The sequence below is a fragment of the Panthera uncia genome, chromosome B4, assembly GCF_023721935.1.
Source record: "Panthera uncia isolate 11264 chromosome B4, Puncia_PCG_1.0, whole genome shotgun sequence".
NCBI classification, from domain to species: Eukaryota; Metazoa; Chordata; class Mammalia; order Carnivora; family Felidae; genus Panthera; species Panthera uncia.
The window spans coordinates 27,088,855-27,108,419 of NC_064809.1; the positions used below are offsets into that span (position 1 = coordinate 27,088,855).

General features: G+C 42.2%; 1 protein-coding gene across 3 annotated transcripts in view; it reads left to right on the plus strand.

Moving 5' to 3' along the window:
• SVIL (supervillin) overlaps positions 1-19,565 on the plus strand; it is a 110,710-nt gene that overhangs the window by 26,274 nt on the left and 64,871 nt on the right. For 2 of the 3 annotated variants that reach the window (XM_049624756.1, XM_049624757.1), the window contains exon 6: positions 1,245-1,884. In XM_049624756.1, the coding sequence (XP_049480713.1) occupies positions 1,245-1,884 (640 nt within the window). Of the gene's footprint in view, positions 1-1,244; positions 1,885-17,945; positions 18,027-19,565 lie in introns of all 3 variants that reach the window. The other variant, XM_049624758.1, reaches the window with a different exon arrangement.

Consider the following 19,565-nt stretch of genomic DNA (forward strand, 5'->3'; position numbering starts at 1 on the left):
TTTTTTTTTTTATTTTTTATTTATTTTTTATTTTTTTGGGACAGAGAGAGACAGAGCATGAACGGGGGAGGGACAAAGAGAGAGGGAGACACAGAATCAGAAACAGGCTCCAGGCTCCGAGCCATCAGCTCAGAGCCTGACGCGGGGCTCGAACTCACGGACCGTGAGATCGTGACCTGGCCGAAGTCGGACGCTTAACCGACTGCGCCACCCAGGCGCCCCAACACTCAATGTTTTTAAGAGAACATATATGGCAGATTCAAGTGCAAATTGATGCAAACTTTATAAAATTAATTTGACAGTCTAGCAAGTATCTTAAAATGATATACTTTTTTGATAATGCAGTTATACGTTTATGAATCTTGTCCGTTGTGATAGTAGTCAGAAAATCAGACTGATTGAAACTTAGAAACAACGTAAATGCCCAGGAATATGAGAAGGGTTATCTCAGTTATGGAATGCCTATTAGACGGAATATTACGAAGCCTTAAAGAATGATGTCTCCAAAATAAGATTTCCAAATACAGGCAAATGTTTCAGACCAAACATTAATGGTATATAAAACATAAATTATATAGAAGGAAAGAAGAAGTCAATTCTATAAAAGACAAGAAGGAATACATAGAAATATTTGGCAAATTATCAATTTATCATAATTACACATTAGTGATTATTGGTGATTTAGGGTTTTACCTTCCTATGTTTTCATGTTAACATGCTAGACATTTTCTGTATGTGTGCAACAGTTGAAAAAATCCACTAGTGTTACACACACACACACACACACACACACACACACCCCAAGAACCTTGTACATATTGATAGTGCCCACTATTTTTCTGGTTACTGTCAGATCCTGTGAAACCACAATCTGTCATATGTTAAGTTACAGCAGATCAAGTATCTTTTCTAGAGGGCTCTGGCCTCACCCATAAAATGCTAAACTCAAAAACAGAAAGGTAAATAAGTAAGAGGCAGCAGGCCGGAGCGAGGGGCTGAGCCTTAGTGCGGGCCGGGCGGAAGGCGGCTTACCCCGCCAGGACGGCTCTCGGCTTTCAGGTGTTTCACTGCAGACCCCGCACCTGTTCGGCAGCCGGGTCGTCACCGTGGCTAGATACACCTGTGTGAGACGCGGGCCCTGCGCCGCGCGGGCGCTCAGGCGTGTGCTGTGTACCGAACAGCGTGCAGTCGGTGCGCGCCTGTACTTGAACTCTGTCCGTGTTCCCCGTGTGGTTCCCTTGCAGGCCGGTCCAATGAAGAGGAAGACACTTCGGACTCCTCGGTGGAAAAGCAGACCCGCTCCAAACTCTACCCAGAAACGCCGGGCGTCCATGCTGACGCCTCCTGTGGTTCGGCTCTCATGGACGCCCCGGCTCTTGAGTCCAAAGCGGAGAGAATCGCGCGGTACAAAGCGGAGAGGAGGCGGCAGCTGGCCGAGAAGTACGGGCTAGCGCTGGATTCCCAAGCCGACTCGGAATCGCTGTCTCGATACACCAAGTCCCGCAAGGACGCTGATGCTGCCGACAGAAGGGGAGGGAAAGGCGACAGGCAGGCCGAGCCGGGCAAAGATTCGAGCTCCCTGTACTCCAGGCCCTGCGTGGCCGAGTCCAAGGACTATGCCCTCCACGGGAGTGACGGTCTTTCCGACACCGAGGTGCTGCTCAACGTGGAAAACCAAAGACGGGGGCAGGAGCCCAGCGCCCCCGCGCAGGCCCGCGACCTGGCCCCCACGGTTGACGGTTCCTCATCCTTCCAGTTCTCCGGGCGAGACTGCACCGCCTTCAGTGACGTGCCAAGGTCCCCAAAGCAAATGCACGCCGTGCCACCCGCCTCCCCGAGCCACTCTGCCGGTGACCCTCCACTCCCCGCGGAGGCGCGAGCCAGGTAAGCGTTCAGCGCGCGCTCAGCCGCCTTAACATCTTTGCTTTGCACCCCCCTTTGTCAGGGTCTGGGTATTCCTGGCATTCTGTGGAGGGTTCAGCTGGTGGAAGAAATAAGGTGACATAAGAGTTTTTGTTTCCACAGTATCAAAACAGGTTCTGTCAAAGCAGGAAGCTTCAACTTTTTAAAAATGACCAGCTCAACAGGTGTCTTGGGGACCCTTTCATGGGAGCCTCGCTTCAGGACCCTTCTTTTTACTGTTTCTTACATGCCTTTAATAATCGTCTGTTTCTTCATTTTTCTATAATTATACCCAAGATTCCTTGGTGATTGTGTTGCTGTCATTTAAGATCACAAAGCAGAAGGACCCCCACTAACGCGGTGGACGGGCCTCAGTTTAGGGTATGAAGTGTGACTGCAATATATACTGAATATAACTGGGACGTATAGCAATGCAATTACATCTGCGAGCTAAGAAGGAAGCTCTGTGGAAAAGCACCTCATTTCAAAGACCAGGCGTTAGGTGTAATTTGTAACGTGTATAAAGAGAGTAGCTCCCATTTGGGAAAATCAGAAAAGGTATAAGACCAGAAACTCAAACGCCAGAAGAAAATATGTGTTTCTAAATGTAAATGTAATTTAAATTTCTATTTATAAATGTAAATGTAATTTAAATTTCTATTTATAAATGTAAATGTAATTTAAATTTCTATTTATAAATGTAATTTAAATTTCTAAATTTAGATGTAATTTAAATTTCTAAATTTAGATAAAATTTCTAAATTTAGATTAAATTTAAATTTTGGAGTCTAAATTAAATTTAAAATTTGAGATTTAAATATTTAAATAAAATTTAAAATGAGAGGTTTAAATGTTTAAATAAAATTTAAATCTCTAAATTTAAATATTTAAATTTTCAAATTTTAAAATAAATTTAGATGTTTAAATTTAAATGCAATTTAGATATTTAAATTCAATAAATGTGATGACCATATTTAAAATGCAATTTACTTAAACATACTACTTTAAAGTTTGGGGTAATTGTCTGGGTCGACTCCTGAATGTGTTTTTCAGTCCAAATAAGCATTAGCTTCCCAGGTGAATTGAGGATTTGTGAGGATCAAGCAACTTTATTCTGGAAAAGAAGAAAGAAAATGTATCGGGAAATACTCATTTATTTCACACTGGGACAGAGGAGTGAATGTGGTCCTCTTTAGTGGCAATCGTACATCTAAAACAGTTTGTTTTACTTATGGGAGTTTATTGAGCCAGACTTGTTCCTCCTCACTTGATCATCCACACCAAAATATTTAGAGATGTTAGCTTCTTAGAGAATTAAATACCTAAATCCAGATACGAGGTTCTGAGGGCCTTTGTTCAGCCTTTGGACTTTTTGAAGTTTTGGGACTGTGACCTGTCGTCTCTTACTTTGAAATGAAAGTCTGTTGTTTGGGAAGCCTGCATTTCATAGTAGAAAAAGTGTTCTTGCCTTAGTCTCTATCAAAGCAAACTCTTCATGTGCTTCATGAGCAGGACAAAGAAACCTAACAGTCTAACTTAGAAAGGAAATTAGAGATTTACAATTACATGAGTTTTAAAAAGGTAGGAGCCTAATTGTTGATTGCCATATTATGAAAACTTGAAGTTGTTAACACGGCATCGGCATCCGGGTTAGTCATCTACATCGCATATAATAGATCCTCTGTGAGTTCTTGAATCAGCTATAATAATAACAAAAACTTGGTTAAGTGCTCCAGGTAAAAAGATAGGATACTTAATAGTTTTGCGTGAGTTAAAATCTTGATATTAAAAAATGTCCATAACGTGAAATATTTTTTTAAATTTTTTTAAGTGTTTATTTTTGAGAGAGAGAGAGAGAGAGAGAGACAGAGTGCGAGCGAGGAAGGGGGGCAGAGAGAGAGTGAGACACAGAATCGGAAGCAGTCGCCAGGCTCAGAGCTATCAGCACAGCCAGATGCAGGTTCTCATGAACCATGAGATCATGACCTGAGCTAAAGTCGGATGCTTAATGGACTGAGCCACCCAGGCACCCCTAAAATGTGAAATCTTAAGAGGTGTTTCTTTCTCAATTATTTGGAGAGCCATTACTTGTAAGTTTCCATAAGCCTAGTCTCAGTCTCTCAACACTGGACTTCCACAAAGAGAGGATTAAAAGAATTAAATTGTAAAGGAATTCTTGAGGAGGCACATGCTTTATTTATGTGTTTTTTAATTAAAAAAAAAAGGTACTGCTTTATTTATGTATTTTTTTTAATTAAAAAAAGGCACATGCTTTATTTTTTGCAGCATTCAAGGTGTACAATTCTATGATTTATAGGCAGAGAAACAAATCATTTCATATATATTAGGAAAATACTGAGATATATTTGCATTAAAAAGGATGGAACATAATGTGTGACAAGTATGAAATTAAAAAGTAAATTAAGATATATGATAAAATAAACAGTTTGGAGGTTCCTCAAAAAGTTATGATCCAGTAATTGCACTATTGGGTATTTAACCCAAAAAGGTGAAAACACTAACTCAAAGGGATACATGCACCCCTATATTTATAGCAGCATTATTTACAATAGCCAGATTATGAAAGCAGCCCAAGTGTCCACAGACAGAAGAATGGGTAAAGAAGATGTGATACATGTAGAGTGGAATACCATTCAACCGTAAGAAAGAATGAAATCTTACCATTTGCAACAGCATGAATAGAGCTGGAGAGTATAATGCCAAGTGAAATAAGTCAGAGAAAAACAAACACCATATGATTTGACTCATGTGGAATTTAAGAAACAAAACAAATGAGCAAAGGAAAAAAAGAGAGAGAGAGAAACCAAGAAACAGACTCTTCACTGTAGAGAACAAACAGATGGTTGGGGAGGGGAGTGAGGGGTTAGGTGAAACAGGTGATGAGGATTAAAGAGTGCACATATCATGATGAGCGCTGAGTAATGTTTGTAATTGATGAGTCACTATATTATATACTTGAAACTGATATAACACTGTATGTTAAAAAAGGATTTATTTTGTAATGAGTACAGTAATTCATCTTGTGAAGATGGATTTAAATGGATTAATATTCTGCTTAGATGCTCTTTTTCTAGAGCCAGGAAATTTGGGTGTCAGAGAGCCATTGTGGTCTGATTTCCATTTGGGAGGAAGAAAGATAAAAAACACTTTGTGAATTATGACAATAACCAAAGAAATCTTGGTGACTTAACCATAAATGAAATGTCATCCGATATGGAAATATGCAACAGAAAAGTTTAAGGAGATTAAGGAGTGATCAAAAAAACTGTCTGTAGATAATGAAGTTATTTTATACCACATGTATTTGTGGATGTGTTCTAGCACTGAGATGGAATATTTTTCTCACTGCTGTACTATATGCTGTCATCACCCAGCTCTGCCAAGTATTTGGGCTGTTAATTTCTGAATTAACTCCTTCCCATTGCATCGTTTTATTTTGTGGTCACTAGAAGAGGCTGGTTTTTCTTCATTACTTAAATATGGAATACATCACTCATGAATATACCATCAGAGACTTGCTAAAAATTCAACTGTGAGCCAGACATCACATGCAAGGCTTTCATATGTACCCATATACGCTAACACATATACACCTAGAACAATCATTAGTTCTTGTACCATTAAGAGCATTCTAAGCTCAATAACAGTCTTAAGGGCAATATTTAGCTGAGCAGTAAATTTTAACTGATTAGAATTATTTAATGTTCATTTGAACATTTATATGATGAAGAAAATATGTACATTTGTCACAAAGTCTTTAGCTCAGAAATCCCGTTAACTGCCCGGGAGTTCAGGTACATACTTCATTCTGAAACAGATGGACAATATGTATATTAACAGAATAGAGCATAAGACACCTCTTTTTAAATTTTTTTAACATTTATTTATTTTTGAAAGAAAGAGCATGAGTGGGAGAGGGGCAGACACACACAGAATCCGAAGCAGGCTCCAGGCTCTGAGCTGTCAGCACAGAACCCGACACGGGCTCAAACTCACCAACAGTGGGATCGTAACCTGAGCCAAAGTCAGACGCTTACCCGACTGAGCTACCCACGCGCCCGGAGCATAAGACAGCTCTTAATCCTCATCCCCCAATCCCGACAAGCCCCTTATATTTAGAATTGCAGCATTGTGTTTTCTAGAGAGGTAGTTTTGCTGATATGAACCATTCTTTGTTAATTCAGCTATTATGAATGCTAATAAAATGCAAAGGGACCTGGGGCGTGTGGATTATTCAGTTTTAAAACTCTGAGCTCCTGCTACTAATAGAGATCCTGAATCCAGAATTCTTGCTGAATTTGCTACTTTTTGTACCTTTTACGTAATTAAAAAAGAAAGAAAACGTACCATATTTGTTACGTCTGTGAGGGGAGAAAGTTAATTCCCAGGGCCCACACCTGCTCTTTGCCTGAGCGTCCACTGTGACTCCCCGTTGTCAGTGACTTGGGTGTTGGGCAAAGAAGAAAATTATACTGAATTTCCCAGTGGTGATCCACTCTAGAAAACCCTTTTTTATTTGTTTTCATGACTCTACTTCTATGCTGGCCAGTCCTTCTCCCACTAAGCAAATTGTATCATTAGCAAATGAACATGGTATGCAGAGGCATCACTGAAATTTGACCTGGGGAGGGCTGCCATTGGCTGATGGTCGTTTGGACAGGGCTCTGATGACACCAGACCTGTGGCTTGGCTCAGGAAGCTAGACCAGGGCACCCTCCGCAGTGTGCCTTTTCAGAGACATGGTGACAGGCAGACTCAGCCAACTGAGAAGGAAAGAGATTTAGGCTATGCTCTTGTAATTTATTTCTGATTGTATGTGCTCATCTCCCAGGGAGAGGTTCAGTCTAAAAATGGTCTTCAGAGCCTCAAGCTCATTGTTTTCCTTCTTATTTGTCTGTTAACCTGACCTGACAGAAAAATCTACAAGAGGGGGAGCCTGGGTGGCCCAGTCAGTTAAACTTCTGACTCTTGGATTCAGCTCAGGTCATGATCTCACCGTTCGTGAGATCAAGTCCCACTTCGGGCTCTGCGCTGGCAACATGGAGCTTGCTTGGGATTCTCTCCCTCTCTCTCTGCCCCTCCCCTGCGTGAGCTCTTTCTCACTCTTTCAAAATAAATAAACATTAAAGAAAAAAGAAAAGAAATGTCTACAAGAGAGTGGTATAGAGGGGAAAAGCTGCCGCTGGCCATCAACATTGGTTCCTCAGCCCCTGTCCCCCCAGGGCACCAGTGTCCCTAACACAGGCTCCAGGTCAAGGCAGATGTCCCGGGAAAACATAGATCTCTAAGACCTAGGTCTCTAAAGAAGAGACCTCTGGGTACTCTAACAGGTCACATAGCGGGATAGAACTATTTTCACCTTTCAGCCCTTGTACCCCCAAACATCTCTTCACCCTGCTCTATTAGCATTTGGCTCGTAAAATATGGTCAACTCCTATTTTTTTTTTCTTTTTCTTCTGTTCTCACTGGCAAGTATCCCCTTATGTTCACTGAATTAAATATGAATATGTCACACAAGATGCTAGCTGGTGTGTCCTAAATTCAAATGTCTGCCAGATTTTAAATGCAAAACTGCGCCTGTACACACGCGCCCTCACGCACTTATATGGCAGCACACAGACACAAAGCAATCATTAGCATTTTTCCCAAGCAAGCAACTCGAAGCAAGTAAACTATTCATTTTAATGAGATGCCTAAGTTAATAACCATTCTTCTTAAGCTGAATGCTGGTGTATAATTAGAAGCTGTTATGTAATTAGAGCTGGACACCCACAGGGTGAAACTAATTCTACTGTGCTGGATTTTGACTTCACTTTGGCAGCAGGAAGCACTTTTTAGCCTGTTGACTCTTAGCAGTTACAGGGAGTTAAAGCCTCTCTCTCTCATTATATACTTAGGGATACAAACCAAGAGCAACTCACGACCTCTATGACCGTTTAGGGTGAGTTGCCACATCATAAGAAAGTTCTGTTACACCCAAGGTCACCATCTCACTGTTCTCTTGTCCCCAGTGACCCTACGGTCCTCTCCCAGGGGAGTGACCTCTGCACTATGGGGATGTTGGCTCACCCCAAGAGCCCACAAGAATAGATACCCGACGTTAAAGACTTGTAAATTCTTAGAAGCAAAAGTAATCCTGGAGATTATTTAAAAATCTCTTTTCTACATGAAAAAAATGAAAGATTAAAGAATTTAAGTGATGGGGTTAGGACCACGTGGCTACTTTGACAAAGCTGAGGCTAGTATCCATCACCCGTTTATTCGTCCACTCAAGTTCCCTGCATCTGTCAAGCTCTTTCCGTTGCGTCTGCTCTCGCCGTTTATGTCAGTTCTATCAGGTAACACCGTGGAAAAGCGAGTGTGCTGGTTTCGCCCTTCGAAGGTTAGAGGTTTTTAGGAAAGAAGACCGGGGGTATTAGAGAAACAGTTTATGTGCATTTACATAAGGTACTTAAGAACTTTGCCCTTATAAACAAAATGAAAACTTGTAGGTTAGTAGAGTTCAAACTCAGTAGGCATCCACGTATCTGTGCATACCTCATCCGCATTGGATTAATTTCAGCTCTGAGGTAGTTTAGCTAATCATCGAAGAAAATTATATTGGGTCTCCTGTGTGCCAGGCACTGTGCTCCTAATTGGCTATATTATTTTAAAAAAAAAAGTATAGGAAATAATTACAACATGATGGGGTAAATAAGGTTCTAGAGATCAAGGTTGGGTGCCATGGGAAAATGTTGATTGTACACCAATTTTCCTCCTGTGGAGATGTGGTCACGTTGAACTAAGTCCTTAAAGATGTGGTGAGTTTGCTAGCCATGGAGGGGAGGCTACTCCCAGCACAAAGGCACGAACGAAGACTTAGAAGGAGGGGGTGGGATGAGGCCAAGTGCCACATGGGGAGCAGTCATGGGGCACCTCAGATGACACGACAAGGCATTTGGCCTTCACCTTGTGGACAACGGAAAGTGAAGCGTTTGAAAGCAAGGATGATTGATTGTGTGTTTTAGAAAGATCGTTCTGGAGGAATGTGGAGGGTTGGTCTGAAGGAGAATTGATTCCAGTTAGGGAGACCACTGACGTGGTGATTGCAGTTACCCAGGCATGAGATAATGAAGTCTGTGCTTCTAAGTTGAGCTTTGTCATTAACGTGGTCCTTGGCATTAACTTGGCATTTCATGAGATAATCTGGAAGATATCAATGATAGGCTGATCCTATTTCTGGAGGAGGTGTTGTAAACAAGTTCGGTGACGGTAAGGGTAAGGAAAAGAGTGGAAGGAAGGATGGAGCAGAAAGGGAGACGGGAGAGAAGAGAGCACGTGTACCTGCAGTAGGGTTGGAAACTAACAAGATGAAATTTAATCAAGCCCTCTACTTAGAGGGGGAAAAAATCAGTGTACAAATTCAGGATTGGGAAACCTGATTTAATAGTAGTTCATGGGAAACAGACCTAGGAGTTTTAGTTGACAGAAAATTCTTTATGTGACTGCCAAAATGGCTGGTCCAATCTTGGGGCGCAGTGATGAAAGTAGCCCAAATAATCCTGGTCCCTCTGTGTTGTGCAGTGGTCAGGTTACATCTGGGTATCTCATTCTAATTGAGCTGTTGACAAGTGAGAACATATCTAGAAAGTCTACTTTCCTGTTTGCCCTGCTTTCTTGACCTTTCCAGGTTTTTATAGACGTCTCCCTGTCGTAATAGAAACTAGAATCATTTTTGGAGTCTCTTACACATTCTCTGGTGCTTAGACTCTCAAACCAGTCTGTTCTCATTATCAGATTGTCATTTTCCCAGTGCACTTATAAGACTGAAGCTTGGCTTGGCATACGGAGCCCTCATGTTATCAGCCTGGCTTCTCAATGATGATGATTCTGCCAAAAGGGAGAAGAGGAGGGAAAGGTCATGAACCAAATGAGGAGTCTCACAAATATAGTTTCACCTGCACCTCTTGTCTTAGAGCCCCATGCACACAAGGCTGACATGCCCAGATTTACCAATTCCACCAGAATCCCCCGAACATGGCAGCATGAATTTGGTATTATGCCACTCCATAAGATTGGTAAGGATGATCCACTAATAACATTACTTTAGCACAGGCCTTATGCAAAGGTTACTTCCCTTCTCTGAGTCATTTTCATGTCTCTCCATCTCCGCTACTGCCTGGCATCTGGCACATAGCGAGTGGATCCATAAATCATTTCTGCATGAACGTTCTGTTGTTTTCTGTACTTTCTTGAAGCGTCACCCAACAGTAGTAGCGATACTTGAAATAGCCCCAAATCGCAAACTGTTTATCAGCCCACAGCCCGTGAGGGACTTGTGCCTACATGTAAACCGTGGGCCCTTTCCTTCGTCAAGAAAGTACATGCTATGAACAAAACGTCAGCTGACGTAAACAGCAGGCTTCGTGATATTGTCCTTGTCCACTCCGGTGCAGGCCTTTTATCTAATCACAGGCCAGCGACACCAACCAGAAGAACGTGCTTTGAGGAGCACCTGTTTATACTATAAGGCTCTTTCCACTTGATCTGAGGTCAGAGTTCTTGTAGATGATCTTGAGTCAGTGTGCTCGTAAATACTATTAAACTACGAGTGGGAATCGTGATATGGGGGAACAACGTGGAGGGACACTTCTGGGGCCTTCTGAACTCCATCTCCAGTCCTAAATGGCTGTTTCTAGGTTAGCCTCACAGCTAAGGCAGCGAAGTCACTGGATCACTTTGTACTAGCAGTGGTGGGTAGGAATCTAAGCGGGAGCCAAGGAAATACAAATCCAGCTGGGAACTGGAAGCTTGAGCCACTTTGGAAGGCCGCTTCCAGCACCTTCCTCAGACTCCTGTGCCTTTATGGATAGTTCTTTCCGTCTGCACACACCTTCTGTCATTGCCCTCGCTTGCCTGAGGCCTCAGCATTTAGCCATTCGGTACTGAGGTTAGTTCAGAGAGAACCTGAAAGAACTCTCACATATTTATCCTGTTTCTGCCCCAAGAAGACTGTATTTCTACCTTTTTGTTACCCAAGAAGTCCTCACTTTATAATCCAATAGTGACATGTTTGTTAATTGAGGAATAATTCACATCAAAATGCATACATTTTCCATTTAAAATGCACCAACTCAGGTTGGTGAGTTTGTGGAAACGTGTAATGATTACCCCAGTTGAGATAGAAAAGATTTACATTGATTGTTGACTCTGTTTGCAAGGACCTAATTTAGCTGCCATAGCCTGATGGTATCATACACTCAACTCATGTTGTACAAAACCAACCCTTCTCAGGGTGCCTAAGTGACTCAGTGGGTTAAGCATCTGACTCTTGATTTTGGCTCAGATCATGATCCCACGGTTGTGAGTTCAAGCCCTGAATCAGGCTCTGTGCTAACATTTAGAGCCTGCTAGGGATTCTCCATCTCCTTCTCTCTGTTCCTCCCTGACTTGTGCTCCCGCACTCGTGCGTGCGCTCTCTCTCTCTCTCTCTCTCTCTCTCTCTCAAAATAAACTTAAAAAATTAAAAAAAAAAACCCTCACTTGGTTGATTTTTTTTTTTTAACCAAGTTTTACTTATCAAAAATAGTTAGGCATAGCATTAAGGAACACTCATTAAATAACAGCATCGATTTAATGTTTAAAGAAAGAAAATGAACTTAAGGCATCATTGCCACTATTCAGATGTGATCTCTTTTTTGTTCATTTTTTTTTTTTTTTAAACTGACCTGGTATTCTACTACTTCTCCAAAACAGTGGCCCTTCGGCCGTAGAAATAAATGTTGTACTTTTACAAAATGATAGACTTTTTCTTCTGATTTTGGGCATCCCTTAGCCACCTGTCAGTATTACAATCAGGCTGTACCCTGTGGTGGTGGAAAACTGAATCCAAAAAGTCCCATTATGTTCCATCGTTTTGGAGTGCCTGTGAATCAACCAAATCAGTTTTATAACTTTGACCCACCATTTCGGGGAGCTATGCATTTAATTCGAAAGGAAGAATTTGCCTTCTCTACCAATGTCGACACTTAAGAGTGACCACTCTGAGTTGTTTTCTGCTCTTTACTAGGTTTTTCAGCCTCGCTGGGCTTTGGGGAGAAAATTTGAAGGAAAGAAAGAAAAAAGATCTAAGATAGGTTTTGTGGAAATGACTGGCCCACATTTTCATTTGGTATTTATTCATTTACACATATTTTTGCTTTTAAAGAATGAAAAAAAAGATACTTGCATTTAAAAATTCCATGAACTGCACCAAACATCTGTGTCAAAGTAAATAAATCCCTTAATTGTGACTGCTGTCTAGATCGATTGTAATGCTAAACTGAATTATGGTTTTTAGAAGTCTTAAGTCTTTAAAGTATATTTTTTGAGGTATAATCTATGTACAGTAAAATTCACTGTTGTTAGTCAACTTCTATGAATTTCGACAGATATATAAAGTTGTGTAACTCTCACTACAATCAAGATACAGAATCATTCCATCAGCCCAAAAATTCCCTCTTGGTCAACCCTTCCCACCATCACCAGGTCCTGCCAACCAACAAATAGTCTGTGTTCTTCACTATAGTTTTAGATTTTTTAATATGTAAAATCATATTCCTTGACTATTTCATTTTTGTTAACTCAAAAAAGTCATATAAGAATTTGATGAAATTGTTTTTTTTTAAACCAGAGAAGAAATGTTAATGTCGATCGTTTATAATATCATCAGAAAGGGATCCATCTTGGATGATTGTGGTGTCAACTTGCAAGGTAGTTTATACACAGTTGATTTTACATTTCAGATTCCCTAGTGACTACTCAGCATGCAATGAAGTCAGGTGCGCACGCTGAAATTCTTTTCCCTGGTGCCAGCATTGTACCCGTGTCAGGGCTGACACATGAACGTTGACTATCGAGTTGATATTTATTTAGCTGTTGTGATGTTGAGCTTCAAAAGTGCCTGTGCAAGTGGGAATTAGGTTGTGTGAATTAGGTGTCATGTCACATTTTCATATTTTGTGCGTGCTAGAGGAGGAGGGGCAGCCGAGGACCCAGTCCAGCTGAAGCATTCCCTTGGGCCTCAGGGTATGTCTGATTCTTCCCACTTCACGTCCAGTATCACCTGCTCTCAGGTTATCCCTCCCATGAGTTTTCCTGTTTCCAAATGGTTGATGCTTCCACACATTTTCTGCTCTAGGAGGTTCTGGTGGGGGACAGCGACCAGGCTTCACGCACCTTGGCCAATTCTGGGCCCCTGCATTTCCGCACCCCCCCCCCAACCCCGTCCTCAGCAGTGAGTGCCCTCTGAGCCAAATTACTCTTCACTGCCAGGCTCCTTTGATTCCGTGCTGTGCATGGGGAGAAAACAAAAAACAAAACAAAACAGAGGAAGAGGATAATTGGGTTTTGCAGGATTTACAGGTAGTTGCCAGGCTTTCTGCTGAAGGTGGCACAGGCACGGCTGAGAGACCAGTCAGGGTGGTGGGTGTGGCCAGGACGCCCTGGTGCCTTCCTTGCTCAGCCCCAGAACGCGTGAACACCTGCACCCCAACTGAATCGTTTCTCATTCAAGCCAGGGAGGGGTTCCTCTTTCATTTTTCTTTCATTTTCCAGAATACTGAAGCCTATAGCTCTGGAGGAGTGATGTAGGCTCAGGGATCTCACAGCCCTTGAGTTCAAGCCCCAGCCTTTTATATACCAGCTTGTGATCTGGGGCAGTTAATAATACTTTTTTTTTTTTTTTGTACTTTCCTTTCTTCATCTATAAAATAAGTATAAGAATACTTTCAAGGGTTGGGGCACCTGGGTGGCTTAGTCAGTTAAGCATCCCACTCTTGATTTTGACTCCGGTCATGATCTCGTGATCTGTGAGTTCAAGCCCCACATCGGGGTCTGAGATGCTGATGGTGGGGCACCTCCTTGGGATTTTCTCTCTCTCCCTCTCTCTGCCCCTCCCTTCCTTTTGCTCACTCTCTCTCTCTCTCCAAATAAAGAAGTAAACTTTAAAAAATAAAAATAAAAGAACCCCTCCAGGGGTTGTTATGGGGATGATCATTCAACAGTTCATCCATCCCACAAATATTTATCGAGACCTGCTCTTTCCCACACACTATTCTGGGTGCTGATGATATAACAGTCTTCTCTCAAGAAGCTCATCTGCCCCTAGTGAATCTTTCTCCCCTAGGAGAAAGACAGCAAACAAATAAATGTGCAGTGTGACAGATGTAGTACTTACCACATCTGTGAAGAAACTTCAAGCAATTCAATGAAAGCAGAGAGAGAAACGATTGGCACTTGCTATTCAATATAGAATGGTTAGGAATGGCCCTCTGATAGGATAGTTGTTGAGCAGAGAGTGACATCGAGGGAGGCAGTCATGCAGCCATTGGGGTGGGTCAGCCTAGGCAGAAGTAGCACCTGCAAAGGCCTGAGTGGACTCTGTACGGAGCCTCTGAGGTGGCCACGGTCACTGGTGAGGGAGGACCTGGGGTGGGGAGCGGAAGAAGAGGTGGGAGAGGAAGGGTGGGCAGATCAGGGCCAGTCCTCAGCCCATCCCTGGGGCTTTGGGTTTCACTCAAAATGATGTGCAGAGTCATAAAAGGGATGGAAAAGAGGAATAACCAATCTGGATGCTAATTTGAAAACAGACCATAGGTGGGCAAAGATGAAAACAAGTAAAATAACTAGGAAGTCATCTTAGTAATCTGGGTGAGAGACAGTGGCGGCTTGAACTAGAAGGGCAGCAGCAGAGCGGGTGAAAGGAGTTAGGTTTTGGAGCTAGCCAGTGGAATTGCCGATAACTTGGATGTGGGGTGTAAGAGACACCGAGGAATCAAACGGGAGGGTTGATTTTTTGGCAGGGCAGCTTGGAGCGGAGAGTTGCCATTTGCTGAAATACAGAAGGCTCCAGTGCAAGTTGACTTTGGAGGGCGATCAAGAGTTCCGTTTTGGGGCATGTTAGACTTATGATGTCTATTGGATAGACAAATGGAAGTGTCAAATGGCCAGTTGGGTCCAAGAGTCTGAGTTGAAAGGGAGGTCGGGGTGGAGGTAAACAATGAGAAGGTGGTCAGCGTGGAAGTGAAAGCCCACTGGGTATATTAAGGCACTGAATGTCAGTGGAGGGGGAGAGGAGCCCATCGTGGGCACCCTGAACTCCAAAGGTACAGATGGTGGGGAGAGGAGGAGACTGAGAAGACTGCGCCAGGTGAAGGGAGCGATCGCCTGTATCTGATGCCGCTAGTGGGTGAGGAAGAGAAGAACCAAGGAGTGAGCACGTTCTGTGCGACAGTGGCAACACATGTCCAGAACAGCCTGCAGGCAGAAAGTGCCCACGTCAGACTGTCTCCCCAACTCCTCTCCTTATTTTCTGGTTTGGATAGCAGAAAAGATCACCCAAGCAAGTGCCTCAGCCAACCGCAAACATCCTAGTGCCTTACTGTGAGAAATACTGTTCTAAATCACTCCTGCTGTAAATTTACTTAAGACACACTGGTCCTCCTGGTTGAAGCTGGACCCGTGTTCCTTAAAATCACATGACTTGTGAAGTGGGCTCTGTATGTCTTATCTCTAAAATATAAAAGCATGGGGCGCCTGGGTGGCTCCGTTGATTAAGTATCCAACTCTTGAATTCGGCTCAGGTCATGATCCCAGGAGCCCCTTACTGGGCTCCACGGCGCGTGTGGAGCCTGCTTGGGATTCTCTCCCTCTCTTTCTCTTCTCTCTCTGCCCCTCCCCCACTGGCACATGCACTCTCTCTCAAAATAAATAAACTTAAAAAAGGGGCACCTGGGTGGCTCAGTTGGTTGAGCATCCAACTTCAGCTCAGGTCATGATCTCATAGTTCATGAGTTCGAGCCCCGCATCAGGCTGTGTGCTGACAGCTCGGAGCCTGGAGCCTGCTTCCGATTCTGTGTCTCCCTCTGTCTCTGCTCCTCCCCCACTCTCACTCCGTCTCTCTCTATCAAAAATGAATAAATGTTTTAAAAAAAATTATAAAAAAATAAAATATAAAAGCAGTAACTCAGAGATGTCAGTACAACATTGTTTAGGAAGAAGGAAGGAGAGGAGGAGCCATGTTCTTAGCATGATGCCTTCGCATAGTTTTGATTATTTCTCATTACATTCATACGTATCATACATGAAATGTCAAAATTTGAGTATTTGCTACCACACTAGTATTTACTTGGTTTTTTGGCTCGTTCCATACCAATGGCGTAATGAATAAATGGCGCCCAGCAAGTCTCCTGTGTCTGTGTGTGATTTTCATTTTTCAGATGCTGACCCAACATATTCTTAAGCCCCTGATCAATTTTTTTTTTTTTTTTTTTTTTGGTGGGGCTGACCAAGTTCTAGGCTTATCAATGACAGTCATGTTCAGAAAGTTGTATAGCACTTCTTAGTTTAAAAAGCACTCTCTTATACAAAACACATTTGAGCGTTAAAATAATTTTGTGTGGGAGGCATATTGTATTAAGTTGGTGGTTTTCAAAAGCAAATTGCTGCTGCTTCCTCTTTTCTCACTATATCCTGTGCTAGAGTGATTGCCTCCTTTCTTAGCTGCAGATGATAGGCTAACTATTCCTGTGTTGAAAATTAGACCAAATTTTACAGTTGGAAACAAAATGGCTTTGCCATACACCTAAATTTTTTGTTTGCTACAGACTAAATTGCTGTAATGCTGGGGAAAGGGAGACTGGGCTGATCGGTTTGGGTGTGGAAAGACAAGGGAATGTCCAAGCCTAGTACAGGACAGATTTCAGTGGTCACAGAAAAATGTATACTAGTGGTTACAGACTGGTTCTGGCCTGTCAGCTTAAACTAAAACTTGAACTAAAATGGTTTTAGAAAATTCAGATCACTTTATTATCATTGTCACTCTATTTTTTTTTTTTTTTTTTGGAAATTGCTTTGAGCTCAAATGTGTTTCCAGCCTAGTATTCAAGAACTCTTACAAATAAGTTGCAGTTTGGGGCTGGTAAACATTTTAACGTGTGTGTAGAATTTTCTTTTTCTTTTTCTAAACAATTTTTTTTAGAGCAGGGGAGGGGGCAGAGAGAGAGATCATGGGAATTTTAAGCAGACTCCACACGCACCGTGGAGCCCAGCATGGGGCTCGATCCCACGACCCTGGGATCATGACCTGAGCCAAAATCAAGAGTTGGATGCTTAACCCACTGAGCCACCCAGGCGCCCCTCCTTTTTCTCTTTCTACATTGTTAGGTGATACAGATCAGTAGTGTGACTGTTCGTCTTGTGATTTGCTTTACATGGTTACCACAGGGTTTTCCTGGCCTGTCCTAAAATATCTTCAGTGTGGCATAATTTCTTCATCCCATTCAACTTGGTGTTATATGCAATCGTGTGTTGAGGAATGAATGTGTAAATCATATGTTACCTTGCCTACCACAGTGTAAGTTTTTTAACGGCTGGGATGATGCCTGAGTCAACTTTGTTACTTCTCAGAGCCTAGTCCAGTGCTTCCTACATAGAAGGAACTCAATTAACATCTATTGAATTGACCTGCATTAGTATTGGTAATTGTTAATGTTGGTTGCATTATTCCGTGACACATATAAAAGGAAAATGTCTAAGAGCAATTAAAGCTATGATCTTCTTGAATTTCCTTTTACTTATTTCCTTTATTTGATATGTGTTGTTTTGTATGGGTACTATTTTTATATTTGGCTATTTACCAATATGCCTTAACAGAACTTATAGATTATAAATTGACATTTATTCCTACTCTCACAAGAAAATTGTCTGGTATTTGTGGGGACAGGGTAACTGGAACAGACTCCTAATACTTGCAGATTACTTGAAAACTGCTTTATGTGGTGGCTTTGGATAGATTTATTTCTATCTCTTGAGATTAGTGGGGAGCCGCACGTCCCTTGTGAAATAAATACAAACCTCCGACAAAACGTGCCTATACATTTTCAAAAGCCAGGATTATTCTTTACTTAAAAAACAGCCTTTAGGTTTTACATTATAAATATGTCTGCACATATGTTGACATTTGAATAGACATTACCTGAAGTTTTGTCTTTTGTACATGATAGTACCGGGAAACCCAAATATGAGTGGTTTCTCCAGAAAGATTCCGAAGGGGACACACCTTCTCTTATCAACTGGCCTTCCAGGTATATCCCAGGTTGAAACTCTCGGCTTATGTGTAGTGAGTGCTGCTACTGCCCCTGCTGACTTGCCCGGCTTTTCCACCCACGACCAAACCCTAACTCTCTTCTTGCCCTCGGTTAATCGCGGTGCGTTTGAAAGTCATGCGTTCACAAGGGGCTGCGGGAAGTTACGTTTGGATCATTTGCTTTTCGCCTCCGGTCACCCTCGATCCCTGCTAATCGTATTTCTCCCTCTTCTGTCCTGTTTCTGAAAATCGTTTTGATTACACTTCTGGCCTCTCTCCTCTCTCGCCCGCCCGCATACCGTCAAGTGGGGGCAGTAGTGAGGACTGGGCTGCTCTCCTCGTGAGTCACACTAACTAACCAGCTCGCGTCCCATCCTGGCAACCCCCCCCTCCGCTCAGCACTTCCAGCCTCCTGCTTTTCATGTCTACTCGTCTCCAAACCATTAGTTAATTCTCCACAGTTGCACTCGGGGCACTGTGGTTTTAAAGGCAGACAAAAAAACAAAAAACAAAACAAAACAAAAAAGTTTCATTTCATTTTTAAGGTTGGGGGCAGGGAGAAGCAGAAGGAATAAGAATGAATAAGCCACTGGCAGGACAAAGCACCCATATACTGAGTTTCTAACAGTCACTTTGTCCTCAGCTGAGGACAACATTCAGATTGTCTCTGATTAGAGGGACACATTCCACAGGAGAACTTGAACCACATTTCAGTCTTGTTTTGATTAACAAAGCTTATAAATATGAAAACCTCCAACACTGCCTAGTCTCTGGGAAAAATAACTCCGAGTGCTTTTTTTTCCCCCTCCTGAATAGTTCATGATAACTGCCTTTTATACGTGTCCTTGACTTTTTTGAATGAAATATACACAGATACCCTGCATCCTGTGCTGAAAACATGTAGGAGTTTATATCAAATTTAGCAGGGTGCGTTTGTCATTTAAGGAAATACTCTCTTCCAAAACTGTCCGTCATAAATAATTATTTTTGCTGACTGATCTTTAGCAAATGAAGGTTGAGGTTCCCTAAGAAATCCCTTTTCCCACTCCAAAAACGTGTTTTACTTTTTAAAGATGATTACCAATTAGTAATCCCCTTCTTCACCCGCTTCAGTGGTTTCTCCTTTCTCACTACGTGGCTTTACAAAAAGTACAAATGAGTAGGAGCTAACACTAGTAAGTGTTTACTCTTTTGAAGAAACTTTGAGGCTTTTAAACTGGATTTCGGTTTTGCTCTCAGATACTGAAATAGCTGGAGAAGAAAGCCGAGCAATCCCTTTTAAACTAAGGGCCTAATAGCAATTCCAAAGGGGAGAGAACATTCGGTTCCTTAGTTCTTTCAACAAACACCTTTTCTCTAACATTCTTCTCGGTAGTAATTGTTGTTAGTAATGCTGGTAGTAATAACGTGAATGCATATAGTCTGCCTTGCATGAAAAAGCTTGCGAATGTTTACTTGAGCTCTTGAAAGGGTGACTGTTGTAGCTTGAGCTCAATTAAAAAAAAATAATCATCATGAATGCTCTTACGTTTCCAGG